Source organism: Salmo salar, chromosome 27, assembly GCF_965601325.2.
Source record: "Salmo salar chromosome 27, fSalSal1, whole genome shotgun sequence".
NCBI lineage: Eukaryota > Metazoa > Chordata > Actinopteri > Salmoniformes > Salmonidae > Salmo > Salmo salar.
The window spans coordinates 9,964,703-9,979,352 of NC_138317.1; the positions used below are offsets into that span (position 1 = coordinate 9,964,703).

Below are 14,650 nucleotides of genomic sequence, written 5' to 3' on the forward strand. Positions count from 1 at the left end.
CTGCCACGCCGTCTATATCTATTCTACCCCCTGCCACGCCGTCTATATCTATTCTACCCCCTGCCACGCCGTCTATATCTATTCTACCCCCTGCCACGCCGTCTATATCTATTCTACCCCCTGTCACGCCGTCTATAGCTATTCTACCCCCTGTCACGCCGTCTATAGCTATTCTACCCCCTGCCACGCCGTCTATAGCTATTCTACCCCCTGCCACGCCGTCTATATCTATTCTACCCCCTGCCACGCCGTCTATATCTATTCTACCCCCTGCCACGCCGTCTATATCTATTCTACCCCCTGCCACGCCGTCTATCTATTCTACCCCCTGCCACGCCGTCTATATCTATTCTACCCCCTGCCACGCCGTCTATTCTACCCCCTGCCACGCCGTCTATATCTATTCTACCCCCTGCCACGCCGTCTATATCTATTCTACCCCCTGCCACGCCGTCTATATCTATTCTACCCCCTGCCACGCCGTCTATAGCTATTCTACCCCCTGCCACGCTGACTCACTGAGCTCATACGTCTCACATATCGTGACTTCATGCACTCACACACTTTTTTAAAGTGTACAGCATAGTTACTCTTGTAGTTAGATAGCAATTCCCTGCCGCAACCCTCATGTTGTGTTCTCTCACACAATTTTAGACTGTAAACACACACACACACACACACACACACACACACACACACACACACACACACACACACACACACACACACACACGTTCACCTTGGTTTAGTGGTCTATCAAGTCACCCACAGTCGGAATACTTCCATTCAAAGATGGCTATTAATACATTTAGGAAGGAGTGACATCTCTGTTGCTTTGAGTGAGCCAAACAGAGACAGCAGCACATGCTCACACATGACACTCGGCTTGACACACACACACACACACACACACACACACACACACACACACGGACGTATGCGCAAACATGCACAAAGGAAAGACGATCTCCCATGTTGTTTCCTCCCTAGCGAGAGAAAGAAGGAACCCAACGGTTTCATTGGTTTTATTCAGTTTTATTCCGTTTTTTATCCTGGTGGTCGAAGCAACGGCTCAGTGCCGGGCGCTTGTTTCAGGGGAAAGGAATTCAGTGTACGAGTGTCAGAGTGCGAGACTGGGGCTATAGAAAGCGCGAGTGAGACTAGAGAAGATTGGTGTAAAGAGGGAGGGAGCTCAAATGGAGAGAAGGACTTGGCAGAGATGACTAGTCTCTCAGCAGTGAGGCTACGTGTTCAAAAAGGAGACGTTGGAGAAGGACAACGAAGACGAGGATGGAAAGTTGAGAAAAGTTCATCTAACAGCTGAGGCAAGGCACAAAAACAAAGAAGAGAAGATGCTTCTAACTAACAGGCTGAGGCAGAAACTTCAAAACTCTTCAGTAGCTTCTTGCTGACGGACTTGCCCGTCTTAGGACAGACCTGGGATTGGCATTGGACGCTGGAAGTGGTCACTCTCGTTTTTAAGTCTTTGTGGAACGAACCGACTTCGCACGTAAGTGGTTAGCAATGGACCTGCTTACGGACCCGGGAGTCGTCACGCCCGTCCTGGTGGTGGCTGCTCACTTCCTCTCTGCAGCCGGGGTGTGGTTCTACCGTCGACGGCGTACCCCTCGTTTTACACCAGGTATATATACTCATTAAAGCGCTGGACTGGAAGGCAGAGAGAGTGAGGAAGAGACTTATCTCCTTCTGTCACGGCTGCCTCTATCCCCCTCAGACAAGGAGAGGGAGGGTTTTTTATGTGACTCCTGGCTTCCAACTTCCTCTTTAGACTCCTCCCTTTTGGTGTCATTGGGTGACTCTTGTCAGCATGTCTTGTGTTGGCATGATGGCTTGTTCACTGCTGTGTTGCCGGTTGGAATTGGAAGGAGCGGATGATTAGCGTTTAGCCTATTGGTCAATGTATTGGGGTTTTGAATTAGTGTAGATGACAGTTAGCATGTAGCATCTTTCTGTTGCATTTCAGTTTAAGTAGAATGTTACTTTCCAGAGAGTACATTTTTGTTTTTTATCTCATAGCCTTTGTCTTGCTAGTCTGAATTTAGTTGTTGTGTACAGTGTGTGTCTGATTAGATCTCTACCCGTGTGAGTCATTCTAGGGCAGTTCTCCTTATTTGGCCTTTCCACGGCATAGCTGCTACCTTTTCATGTGCCACTGTTTCAAATCAACTTAACTGGAGTTGACGTTCTCGTTTGTGTGTCTGCTTTTTAGGATATCTTGTAAACCTAATGCAATGAGCAACGTCACTTTGGTGAAAATGAGCAGCTCCCCACTGTCACGTGGCCAATTATGCTGAGCTAATGATAAACACAGTGACAAATATGCTATTGTACCGGTGCAGTCCTGTACGAGGCCTACGTCCTTTAATGTAAAGCCTAATACAAGATATGGAATACATCACAGTTGGGCTGGATCCAGCTACCTGTTATCCCAGTGTTAAGTGACTTTGATAGCCTATTCTAGCATTAGCCACTGTACTCATTAGCCACTATGTACTCATTAGCCAGAAAGGACAACAGTGGCCGCTGGTGAGGACGTTCTGCTAATTGTCTGGATCGATAGGGTTGATGGGAGCTGAGGAACGGTGAGGGATAGTCCGGCTCTGTGTTCTACAGCGATGCCTTGGGAGGAGTGACCATTTTCCTACTGCCACTTACTATTTGTTCAGGAACCTACTTTCACTATCTAAAGGGACTGGATAGGACAGCTGTGCTGTGTTCCATTTCTTGGGGCTGTGTGTGGGTTTCACTCTGTGTGTGTGTGTGGGTGGCACTGTGTGTGGGTGATGCAGGCAAGCATGTTTAGGCTTGCTAAAGTGTGGTACAGATTGATACAGAGCTGTGTGTTTGTGATGCTGGCACACTGTCTTTGTTTTTTAGCTGCAGCAGGAAGAATAATAACAATAACGAGGCTGTATACAGGGGCCACCGGTACCTAGTCAGTATGTGGGGGTACAGGTTAGTTGAGGTAATTTGTACATGTAGGTGGGGGTGAAGTGACTATTCATAGATAATAAACAGTGAGTAGCAGCAGTGTACAAAAGGGGGGGGGGGGGTCGTCATTGTAAATTGTCCGGTGGCGATTTTATGAATTGTTCAGCAGTCTTATGGCTTGGGGGTAGAAGCTGTTGAGGAGCCTTTTGGTCCTAGACTTGGCGCTCCGGTATCGCTTGCCGTGCGGTAGGGAAGTAGATTGCCATGGGGAAGTAGATGAAGGGCCTCATTGCCAAAATCCCAAAGTTTCCCTTTAAGTGATTAGAATGTGTAATTCCGTTACTAAACAATCAGTAACGGAATTACTGCTACTGAATTGGCTACAATGGGAAATCAAAATAGTCACAACAAACCACAGGTGGGTCACCTGCTTCTGTCCTCCCTGCCACTGGTATACTGTTAAGTTCAGCTGATAAAGAACACAGTTATCTTTATGTCATCTGGTGGTCAAAGCAAGAGTGTTAAAGCAGTCGAATTCTGGACAATCTCCTCTCTCTGCCTTTCTCTCTCCCTCTCTAATTAATGTCACCTCTCCCAGCTCTTACTGACACCTACCCATGAGCCGCTACCCATGAGACCCCTTTGTTTCCATTTACTAGAGCTGTTCCCGACTAAAACAAATCTTGGTCGACCGAAAGACCTCTTCTTTCGACCAATCGATTGGTCTAAAATGTTCAATGTGTATGTTTCCATAGACACACCGTATGTGTTTTTAATAAAATCAACTATATGCATTGAGCTTGTCCCATGCTTTAAACACACTGTCTGATGAAATAAGACACACATGACAAGAGATCAAGATAACTTAACCTGAGCCGGCCATCCTCCTCCAGCTCCCTGCTGGCTTTCGCAGATTCTGCCTTTACTCTCCAGAAGTTGCCCAGTTTTGACCACACGAGGAGTCTGCAACTTTTTTCAAATGTGAAATGCCAATTTATCTTACCATTTCTACCAATCTGCATGCCAGTTAAATGTCCATTTTTGTTCAACATATTTCATTTATAATGAATGGTATCTTCGTATCTGAAAATCATTGTTTTGTGGGTAATCAAAATTCGATCCAAATCTAAATGAAAATTATACTAACCTAAAAAGTGTAAAAAATAACCTGATAAAGCCAACAAATGATTTTGCAACCTGCAGGTAGAAAATGTCCTGATTTAAAAAAAATGTATACAATATTCTGGGCCCTCAGTTTCCCACACCAGTGAGCTCTGGACAAATGCAGCTGTAGGCTATTTCAGCAAGGGATAAGAAGTAATCAGGTAGGCCTATTTTATAACATTTCCACTGGATCAGAGCGTGACACTTTTCACTTTCACGCTGAGTGGTTATCGAAAGGGAGAGAGCAGTCAAGATTTTTCAAATACATTTCGGAACTATTGTCATGCTCAATGGATGTAAAAACAGACTTTGTTTGCTTGCTGTTTGAGGTGAAGAAAACAACTACTTTGAGAAGCTCCACAGTTCATTAGTGGTGGTGGGTTAAGCCAATCAGAAATACTATCAGATCCCCAAATGGGCATGTTTGTATGCCTACATTTGCCCGCAGGCCAGATAGCTTATAGGCCTACTTCTATGCGTAATCAGGTGCGCGTCCTTACTCAACATTGACAGGAGCGCACCAAACCAAAGACAATAAGTAAATTGACAAAACTCGTAAATGGTATGAAATAAACCAAAACTTGTTTCTCACAAGTGTAGCATAGGTTGTTCACTCTGCAAACAACATGTCCACTCTGACAATGAGAACGGTAAAAGACCGGAATAATAATATATTGAATGCATTAACAGAAATTACAGTAACCAAACAAACATTGTAGATAATTATAAGAATTAACGGTAGATGTAGTACTGGTGATTTACTGTATGTAATGGGGAGCTATAGCCTATCAACCAAACAATCAACCAGACCACTAATTGGGATGGTGTATTTCTGCAGAATGCTGTGGTAGCCATGCTGGTTAAGTGTGCCTTGAATTCTAAATAAATCACTGATAGTGTCACCAGCAAAGCACCATCACACCTCCTCCTCCATGCTTCAGGGTGGGAACCACACATGGGGAGATCATCCGTTCAGCTACTCTGTGTCTCACAAAGACAGGGCTGTCGGAACCAAAAATCTCAAAATTGGACTCCAGACAAAATGACAGATTTTCACCGGTCTAATGTCCATTGCTTGTGTTTCTTGGCCCAAGTAAGTCTCTTCTTGTTCAGCCATAAAGCTCTGATTCACACAGTCTCATCTGAACAGTTAATGTTGAGATGTGTCAGTTACTTGAACTCTGTGAAGCATTTATTTGGGCTGCAATTTCTGAGGCTGGTAAATCCTCTGCAGCAGAGGTAACGCTGGGTCTTCCTTTCCTGTGGCAGTCCTCATTAGAGCCAGTTTCATCATAGCACTTGATGGTTTTTGCGACTACACTTGAAGAAACTTTCAAAGTTCTTGAAATGTTCCGTATTGACTGACCTTCATGTCTTAAAGTAATGATGGACTGTCGTTTCTCTTTGCTTATTTGAGTTGTTCTTGCCATAATATGGATTTGGTCTCTTACCAAATAGGACTATATTCTGTATACCCCCCCCCCCCCCACCTTGTCAAAAGTAATTGGCTCAAACGAATTAAGAAGGAAATTCCACAAATTCACTTTTAACAAGGCACACCTGTTAATTGAAATGCATTCCAGTTGACATTTACATTTTAGTCATTTAGCAGATGCTCTTATCCAGAGCGACTTACAGTAGTGAATGCATACATTTCATTTCATGCATTTTTTTTTGTTATTTAAAAAAAAAGAATTGTACTGGCCCCCCGTGGGAATCGAACCCACAACCCTGGCGTTGCACACACCATGCTGGCGTTGTAAACACCATGCTCTACTAACTGAGCCACAGGGAAGCCACAGTTGACTACCTCATGAAGCTGGTTGAGAGAATGCCAAAAGTGTGCAAAGCTGTCACCAAGGCAAAGGGTGTCTACTTTGAAGAATCTCAAATATAAAATATATTTTGATTTGTTTAACATTTGTTTTGGTTACTACATGATTCCATATGTGTTATTTCATAGCTTTGATGTCTACAATGTAGAAAATGGTAAAAAAAATTAAGAAACCCTTGAATGAGTAGGTGTGTCCAAACTTTTGACTGAACGACTGCAGACATCAAATCAAATGTATTTATATAGCCCTTCGTACATCAGCTGATATCTCAAAGTGCTGTACAGAAACCCAGCCTAAAACCCCAAACAGCAAGCAATGCATGTGAAAGAAGCACGGTGGCTAGGAAAAACTCCCTAGGAAAAACTCCCTAGAAAGGCCAAAAACCTAGGAAGAAACCTAGAGAGGAACCAGGCTATGAGGGGTGGCCAGTCCTCTTCTGGCTGTGCAGGGTGGATATTATAACAGAACATGGTCAAGATGTTAAAATGTTCATAAATGACCAGCATGGTCAAATAATAATCATAGTAGTTGTCGAGGGTGCAACAAGCACGTCCGGTGAACAGGTCAGGGTTCCATAGCCGCAGGCAGAACAGTTGAAAGTGGAGCAGCAGCACGGCCAGGTGGACTGGGGACAGCAAGGAGTCATCATACCAGGTAGTCCTGAGGCATGGTCCTAGGGCTCAGGTCCTCCGAGAGAAAGACAGAAAGAGAGAATTAGAGAGAGCATATTTAAATTCACACAGGACACTGGATAAGACAAGAGAAATACTCCAGATGTAACAGACTGATCCTAGCCCCCCGACACATAAACTACTGCAGCATAAATACTGGAGGCTGAGACAGGAGGGATCAGAAGACACTGTGGCCCCATCCGATGATGCCCCCGGACAGGGCCAAACAGGCAGGACATAACCTTACGAAACCAAACATTCGTCCCCATAGTGCCGGTTATCCTATACGTACATACACAGCATGTCCTCCAGATGTTGCAGTCCTCATAAGATTTACACTGCCCATTATCAGAGTCTTTACAAGGCACAAGGAGCCCAAATTCAATCTATGCTAATCTGATGACCGCTCCTCCAGAGGGCTACCAGGGGGGCCCTGGTAATTGGAGAAGGATTATGATGCAGACAGGAGAAGAGTATCGACACAGGTTTAGAAAGACAGTTATCTGATACAGGAGTGGTTTGGATATTTCTGAATATTGCAGATGGATATTTTGGGGAATATCGCTTCATGTCATGGTGTGGTTGATTTAAGATTTGCTATAGGAGTTAATTGACTATTTATAAGGCCTATATGGTCATAGTAAAGAGGATGGAGAGGGATAGATGTGAAGAGAGGAGGAAGTTGTACCAGTCTGAGTGCCACTGCTGACGGAGAAGGAGACCGATGAACAACTCTGGGACATTTTGATGACTGTGGGAAGGGAGAAAGTGCAAGGGAAATGGAATGAGATCACACTAAAACATGGAGAAGAGAAAAGAAGATTGACGGCGAACAGCAGCAGGAAGAAGAGAACTTGGGGAGCGGTGACTTCCTCTGTTTAATTGGAGGAGAGGAGCGACGAGGGGAGAGAGATTAGGCGTGATAACGAGAGAGAGAGAGAGAGGGAGGGAGCGAGGGATAAGCATACTGCGTGGCATTAAGAGCGTAAGCTCTGCCTGGTATTTATAGTTTGGAGGGCCGAGGGAGAAACGGAGCAAAGGAACAGCTCTCTCGCTCTATAAACGCAGGAGAGAATCATCCTTAAACATAAGAGTGGAGTGAACAGAGGGAAAGGCACAGAGCAAGAAAAGAACGAGAGATGAGGATTGGATATGTGGAGAGATTAAAGAGGTCACTATAGGAGGAGGAAAACAAGGCTACTTGAGGGACACTCCGTCAGGAAGAGGAGGAGAGGACGAGTGCGTTTTGGACCGTTCCAACAGAGTGTGCTGTCGTTGTGTGTCACGGGTGTGTGTGCGTCACTGCTGTCGTTGGGGCCGACTAGGTGTGTCGTGTCCAGCTCTTTTGTATGCGAAACTATAGGTCTTAGTATTTCCGTAAGAAACGACAGATTAAAACCAGCGTGTGGACAGGGCAGCCATTGCTGTGACGTCTCTCGCTGACTCTTAGTGCTAATGGCACTGTTCTGCTCGCGTGTTCATATGCCTTCACAGTGTTGTTCTACGAAGCTAAGTTGCTGCAGCTGTTTTTGCTGACTCACCGTTTCAGCACTACTATTGATTTAGTTACTGTTGCTTAAATTGAACCATGACGGTGCAGAAGTTGTTGTAGGGGCTAGCATTTTGAAAGGTTTTGACTCTTATCTCTGCAGCATCGACAGATTTAAGGGGAAATGCTGTTGTATCTAGGGAATGCTTAGTCATAGAAAAGGGGGTTACACTGAAGGATGAGTCAACGCTGGGGATTTAGTGCTGAGACAAAAGTGTGTTTGTTCCGGTCTGTGAATGTTAGTGCGTGTGTGTGGTTCCATGGGAGGGTGGTTCTACGCTGAAGACCCTTCTTGTTTACTGGTAGCTGGTGCTTGTGCCAGTCTGCATAGAACCAGCCTGGAGAGGAGTCAAGAAATCTGACCACCTCATACACACAGATACACACCACAGCCCTGACCCAAAGCATAGAATGATACAAATATCTCATTGACCAAGGCTGCTACTCAGATTATTATGATTATCTGAAGTAGCTTCTCGCTCTCTCTCTCGGTCTCGGTCTGCTTTCCTGTATTTATTAAATCAGATGACACCATAAGCTTTGCAGATCTTTTTGTGATCAGATGAGTGGTCTTAAACCCACATAAAACACTCACTGGCAGAAAGCACCATGACTGGTGTCTCTGCACTGGACAGCCAGGGGGTTTCCTTCTGGGTTTGTGGTACATTTGTGTTCCCAGGCCAATAGAGAGGAAAGAGAAAGCAAAAGATTATATTGATCTTGGTTACAGTCTAGAGCTAGCAGTGTCTGTTTTCTGTTAGTCAGGGAGGTGTGTGTGTGTTCACATGGCAACCGACTGGAATCAAAACACTGGAGTCTGCCGATTGCTTGAGTGGATGACATCATCATAAAGGGACACTTCCAGGACTATAAACGAGCACGTTCTCTTTTTGACTTCCTTATCATCTACCTCAACCAGCCTTTCTCTACAAGTACTTCCTTTGCTCTCGAAGACCGAAGAAGGAAAAACCATCTCATTTACAAGTGTCAACGGCAGACAGTTTCCTCAACCTGCTGTTGCCACATTTTGACAGGATACAAATCTCAACCGGAGGACTGCAGAGACTTTTTAAAGAGCGGGAGGGAGAGAGAGAGAGAGAGAGAGAGAGGCTGTGTGAAGGAGGGAGAACCGCAGCTCTGATCCTGCTCTGCATAGTCACTGCTTGACAACTGCATGTTAGTTCACAAGGTGTCTGTCTTGCACCAGGAATAGTGTGAAGGAGAAGGAGCGAGAGACTATGCCTCAGACCAATGAGGTAGCAGGGGACAGGAGTGCCTGAGGGAGTGCGAGAGAACAAGAGTGGAAGAACCTTGGAGAGGCGGTCCTTATTGGCCGGAGGGAGGGGCAACCTGTGACTTTGACACACACGTGTGACTGCTCCGGCGAAAGAGAGCTGGCCTAGAGTTTTGAAATGGCAGCGACAGCAGGACTGGCGGAAGGAGAGAGGGAACAAGGGAGCGACAGAAAGAAAGAGGCGACCCAGAAATACGTCCCTCTGCTTGCCTGAGACACCGGGAGCCTAGTCCTTTTTGGGAGAATCAAATTCATTGGAATAGACTCTTGTTTTGACATTTGTGGAAACTGGAATAGCAATTTGTTTACATTGCCTCTCTGGTTTGATACCTGACTTTGGAATGACACATGTGGACTTGCACTGGGGGAGAAGTGGGGAAGTGCTTGTCGGAGCCAGGTAAAGGAAAGAGGAAGGAAATACAGAGAGGTGGAACGGTAAAAAGAAGGATGTGGCAGGACTACCGTAACGAATGCAGCCTCAATGCTCACCTGCACTCTCTCATGTGCTGTGCAGGTCAGTGCCGGTTCGGGTTGGTTCATGTAAAGTGTAATGTGTGTGTTTCTGAGAAAGACCGTATGTGTTTCTATGCAACTTTATACGACGGGTGGGTCTCATCCTGAATGCTGATTGGTTAAAACCTCATTCCACTTCGTCTCGGGCCTAACAACACCCGTGCCAATATATCCTCCAACCACTGGCTTCTCGGGCATTATCACTTAGAGTATGCATGTGTCAAGCATGGTACAGGAAAGTGTTGTTTACGTCGGCGTAATAAAATGTGTGTGTGTGTGTTAGAGGTCGACCGATTATAATTTTTTTCAACGCTGATACCGATTATTGGAGGACAAAAAACCGATGCCGATTTTTTTATATTTATATATATATATATATATATATTTTTGTTTTTTTTATATATATATATATTTGTTTTTAATTTTATTTATTTGTAATAATGCCAATTACAACAATACTGAATGAACACTTATTTTAACTTAATATAATACATCAATAAAGTCAATTTAGCCACAAATAAATAATGAATTTGTTCAATTTGGTTTAAATAATGCAAAAACAAAGTGTTGGAGAAGAAAGTAAAAGTGCAATATGTGCCATGTAAGAAAGCTAACGTTTTAAGTGCCTTGCTCAAAACATGGGAACATATGAAAGCTGGTGGTTCCTTTTAACTTGAGTCTTCAATATTCCCAGGTGAGAAGTTTTAGGTTGTAGTTATTATAGGAATTATAGGACTATTTCTCTCTCTACGATTTCTATTTCATATACCTTTTGACTATTGGATGTTCTTATAGGCACTTTAGTATTGCCAGTGTAACAGTATAGCTTCCGCCCCTCTCCTCGCTCCTACCTGGGCTCGAACCAGGAACACATCGACAACAGCCACCCTCGAAGCAGCGTTACCCATGCAGAGCAAGGGGAACAACTACTCCAAGTCTCAGAGCGAGTGACGTTTGAAACGCTATTAGCGCTCACCCGCTAACTAGCTAGCCACTTCATATCGGTTACACCAGCCTAATCTTGGGAGTTGATAGGCTTGAAGTCATAAACAGCGCAATGCTTGAAGAATTGCGAAGAGCTGCTGGCAAACGCACGAAGGTGCTGTTTGAATGAATGCTTACGAGCCTGCTGCTGCCTACCATCGCTCAGTCAGACTGCTCTATCAAATATCAAATCATAGACTTAATTATAACATAATAACACACAGAAATACGAGCCTTTGGTCATTAATATGGTCAAATCCGGAAACGATCATTTCGAAAATGAAACGTTTATTATTTCAGTGAAATACGGGACTGTTCCGTATTTTATCTAACGGGTGGCATCCCTAAGTCTAAATATTCCTGTTACGTTGCACAACCTTTAATGTTATGTCATAATTATGTACAATTCTGGCAAATTAATTACCGCCTTTGTTAGGAATAAATGGACTTCACACAGTCCGCAATGAGCCAGGTGGCCCAAACTGCTGTATATACCCTGACTGCTTGCACGGAACGCTAGAGAAGTGACACAAATTCATGTTGGCAGGCAATATTAACTAAATATGCAGGTTTAAAAATATATACTTGTGTATTGATTTTAAAGAAAGGCATTGATGTTTATGGTTAGGTACATTGGTGCAACGACAGTGCTTTTTTTCGCAAATGCGCTTGTTAAATCATCACCCGTTTGTCGAAGTAGGCTGTGATTCGATGAGAAATTAACAGGCACCGCATCGATTATATGCAACGCAGGACACATTAGATAAACTAGTAATATCATCAACCATGTGTAGTTAACTGGTGATTATGTTAAGATTGATCATTTTTTATAAGAAAAGTTTAATGCTAGCTAGCAACTTAACTTGGCTTCTTGCTGCCCTCGCGTAACAGGTAGTCAGCCTGCCATGCAGGCTCCTCGTGGAGTGCAATGTAAGGCAGGTGGTTAGAGCGTTGGACTAGTAACCGGAAGGTTGCAAAAACGAATCCCCCTTGAACAAGGCAGTTAACCCCCGTTCCTAGGCCGTCATTGAAATTAAGAATGTGTTCTTAATCTGACATGCCTAGTTAAATAAAGGTGTAAAATAAAAATAAATATCGGCAAATCGGTGGCCAAAAATACAGATTGTTGTGAAAACTTGAAATTGGCCCTAATTAATCGGCCATTCCGATTAATCGGTCGACCTCTAGTGTGTGTAGGCTGTCATCGTGTGTGTGTCCTGTGTTTTGTACACTAGTAGGGTTGTCTGTACTGTTGACAACTCCTTGTGCTGTTTGTGCACTATAATCAACCAATGTTGTTTATAGTGTGAAGACAGTAGTGGTAGTGTGTGAGCGTAATTTCTGTGTGTTGTATTTGGACAGTGTGGAGGGGTGTATAACGCTGAACAAGGTCTCTCTGTGTGGTGAAATGTGTGCCTCTCCGTGGCTGTCACACATACAAACACAGCACACACACCACCTTGTTGGTTTATAGGCTCTTCCCTTGGCAATAGGGCTGTGACTGTCATGGAATTTCAGGTGTCGGTGATTGGTGTGTCATATACACGGTCATCGACATAGCCGACTGGGCGGAGGGGCACAACATTAGCATCGAAACGACCTAGGCCTAACTGTCGTGCTCATAGGCGCGCGAGTCTCAAGTTTGGGAAGTACATTTTCACCTTAAGAAATACAAAGTATTCCATGCAGCATTCCATTTGCATACTTATGAAAGTTATGATTTCCTTATGTGATTTTAGTAAATTGAATAGTCATAATTTAGGCTAATAATATAACTCCATCACAGTTCAGTGGCAATGGATCTGTTCACCTTTGCCTCAGTGCTGACAAGACTCCCAGTCCCTGCCGCTGAAAAACATCCCCATAGTATGATGCTGCCACCACCATGCTTCACCGTAGGGCAGGTTTCCTCCAGACGTGACGCTTGACATTTAGGCCAAAGAGTTCAATCTTGGTTTTATCAGACCAGAGAATCTTGTTTCTCAAGGTCAGAGTCTTTAGGTGACTTTTGGCAAACTCCAAGTGGGCTGTTGTGCCTTTTACTGAGGAGTGGCTTCCGTCTGGTCACTCTACAACAAAGGCCTGATTGATGGAGTGCTGCAGAGATAGTTGTCCTTCTGGAAGTTTCTCCCATACCCACAAAGGAACTCTAGAGCTCTGTCAGAGTGACCATCCTGTCACCTCTCTGTCCAAGGCCCTTCTCCCCAAATTGCTCAGTTTGGCTGAGCGACCAGCTCTAGGAAGAGTCTTGGTGGTTTCAAACTTCTTCCATTTAAGAATGATGGAGGACACCTGTGTTCTAGGGGACCTTCAATGCTGCAGACATTTTTTGGTACCGTTCACCAGATCTGTGCCTCGTCATAATCCTGTCTCGGAGCTCTACGGACAATTCCTTCATCCTCAAGGCTTGGTTTTTGCTCTGACATGCACTGTCGTCTGTGGATCTTATCTAGACAGTTGGGTGCCTTTTCAAATCATGTCCAATCAATTGAATTTGTCACAAGTGGAATCCAATCAAGTTGTACAAACATCTCAAGGATGATGAATGGAAACAGGATGCACCTGAGCTAAATTTCGAGTCTCATAACAAAGGGTCTGAATACTTATTTAAGTAAGGGATTTCTCTTTATATATATATATATGTAAGGCAGGTGAAATATATATATATATATATATTTGCAGAACATTTTAAAAACCTGTTTTAGCTTTGTCATTATGGGGTATTGTGTGTAGATTGCTGAGGACATTTAATTTTTTTTTTATAATAATCATTTTGAATAAGGCTGAAACGTAACAAAATGTGGAAAAGGTGAAGGGGTCTGAATACCTTCCCGAAGGCACTGAATACTGTCACCAATAGCATAATTTTATGGCTACAGAGCCTAACCTAAATGTCACAAAGAAAGCATAGTGTTTCTACTGAGCGGGCTAGGCTAGCTTACCAGGCATGTTTGTTAACTGAAGCGTGCTTTCCTGTTGAAACAATTTAGCAAGAGCATGTTGAAATGTGTGTGTTCCTTGGGCTTGCCCCCCTTATGTTCATAATGAGTCATATAGTGTGTGTGTGTGTCACCACTGGGTTTGACCGCGTTCAGGTGTTTGACCACTGTAAAAAAAAATACTGTTTGAACAGACAAGCTTTTGAAGTGCTGTCTCGTCAAATATCAGTCGGTCGTTATCAAAAAGAGGCCGCAAACAGATATAAAAGCTCACCAAGACCACTTGTGTTCGCGAACTGGGAAACGTGCGAGAGAGTGTGCTTTCACACCGTTTTTAGCGTGGTGTGTAGCGTATGTAGACCGATCTCCCTCCACATGGCCGCTCGGTGTCGTAGCGTCACCACAGCAACCACATCAGCTGTGGAGCCTATTAGTGTAGAGTTGGGGAAGTACCAGCGGGAACTATTCTCTGATTGGTTGGCGCAAAGCAGAGACGGGGGAGAAAGCAGTCACTCGGTAGCCATGCTATAAAGAACAAGTGTGTTAATATTGGCAAATATGATATATTCTCATTATAGGAGGTTAAGAGATGCAGTTTGTATGTGGGTTTTGGGTAGTGGTTCAAATCACGTTAGCTGTTAAATATCTCCACAATTGATGTACTTTCTAACGTTGGCAGATAGCAACCAGGGAAAGCGGGAAGAGGCATGCCATTGGAGGGAGTCGGCTATGAACAGGAAGGCAGGAAA

General features: G+C 44.1%; 1 protein-coding gene across 8 annotated transcripts in view; it reads left to right on the forward strand.

Moving 5' to 3' along the window:
- The window catches only part of LOC106588461 (microtubule-actin cross-linking factor 1, isoforms 1/2/3/4/5), a 278,087-nt gene that overhangs the window by 98,187 nt on the left and 165,250 nt on the right, over positions 1–14,650 (forward strand). Inside the window, exon 1 of one of the 8 annotated variants that reach the window (XM_082969976.1) lies at positions 9,045–9,979. The exons of 6 other annotated variants lie outside the window; for them this stretch is intronic. In XM_082969976.1, the coding sequence (XP_082826102.1) occupies positions 9,814–9,979 (166 nt within the window). In that variant the 5' untranslated portion in view covers positions 9,045–9,813. Of the gene's footprint in view, positions 1–9,044; positions 9,980–14,650 lie in introns of those variants that run through there. One more of the 8 variants, XM_082969980.1, reaches the window with a different exon arrangement.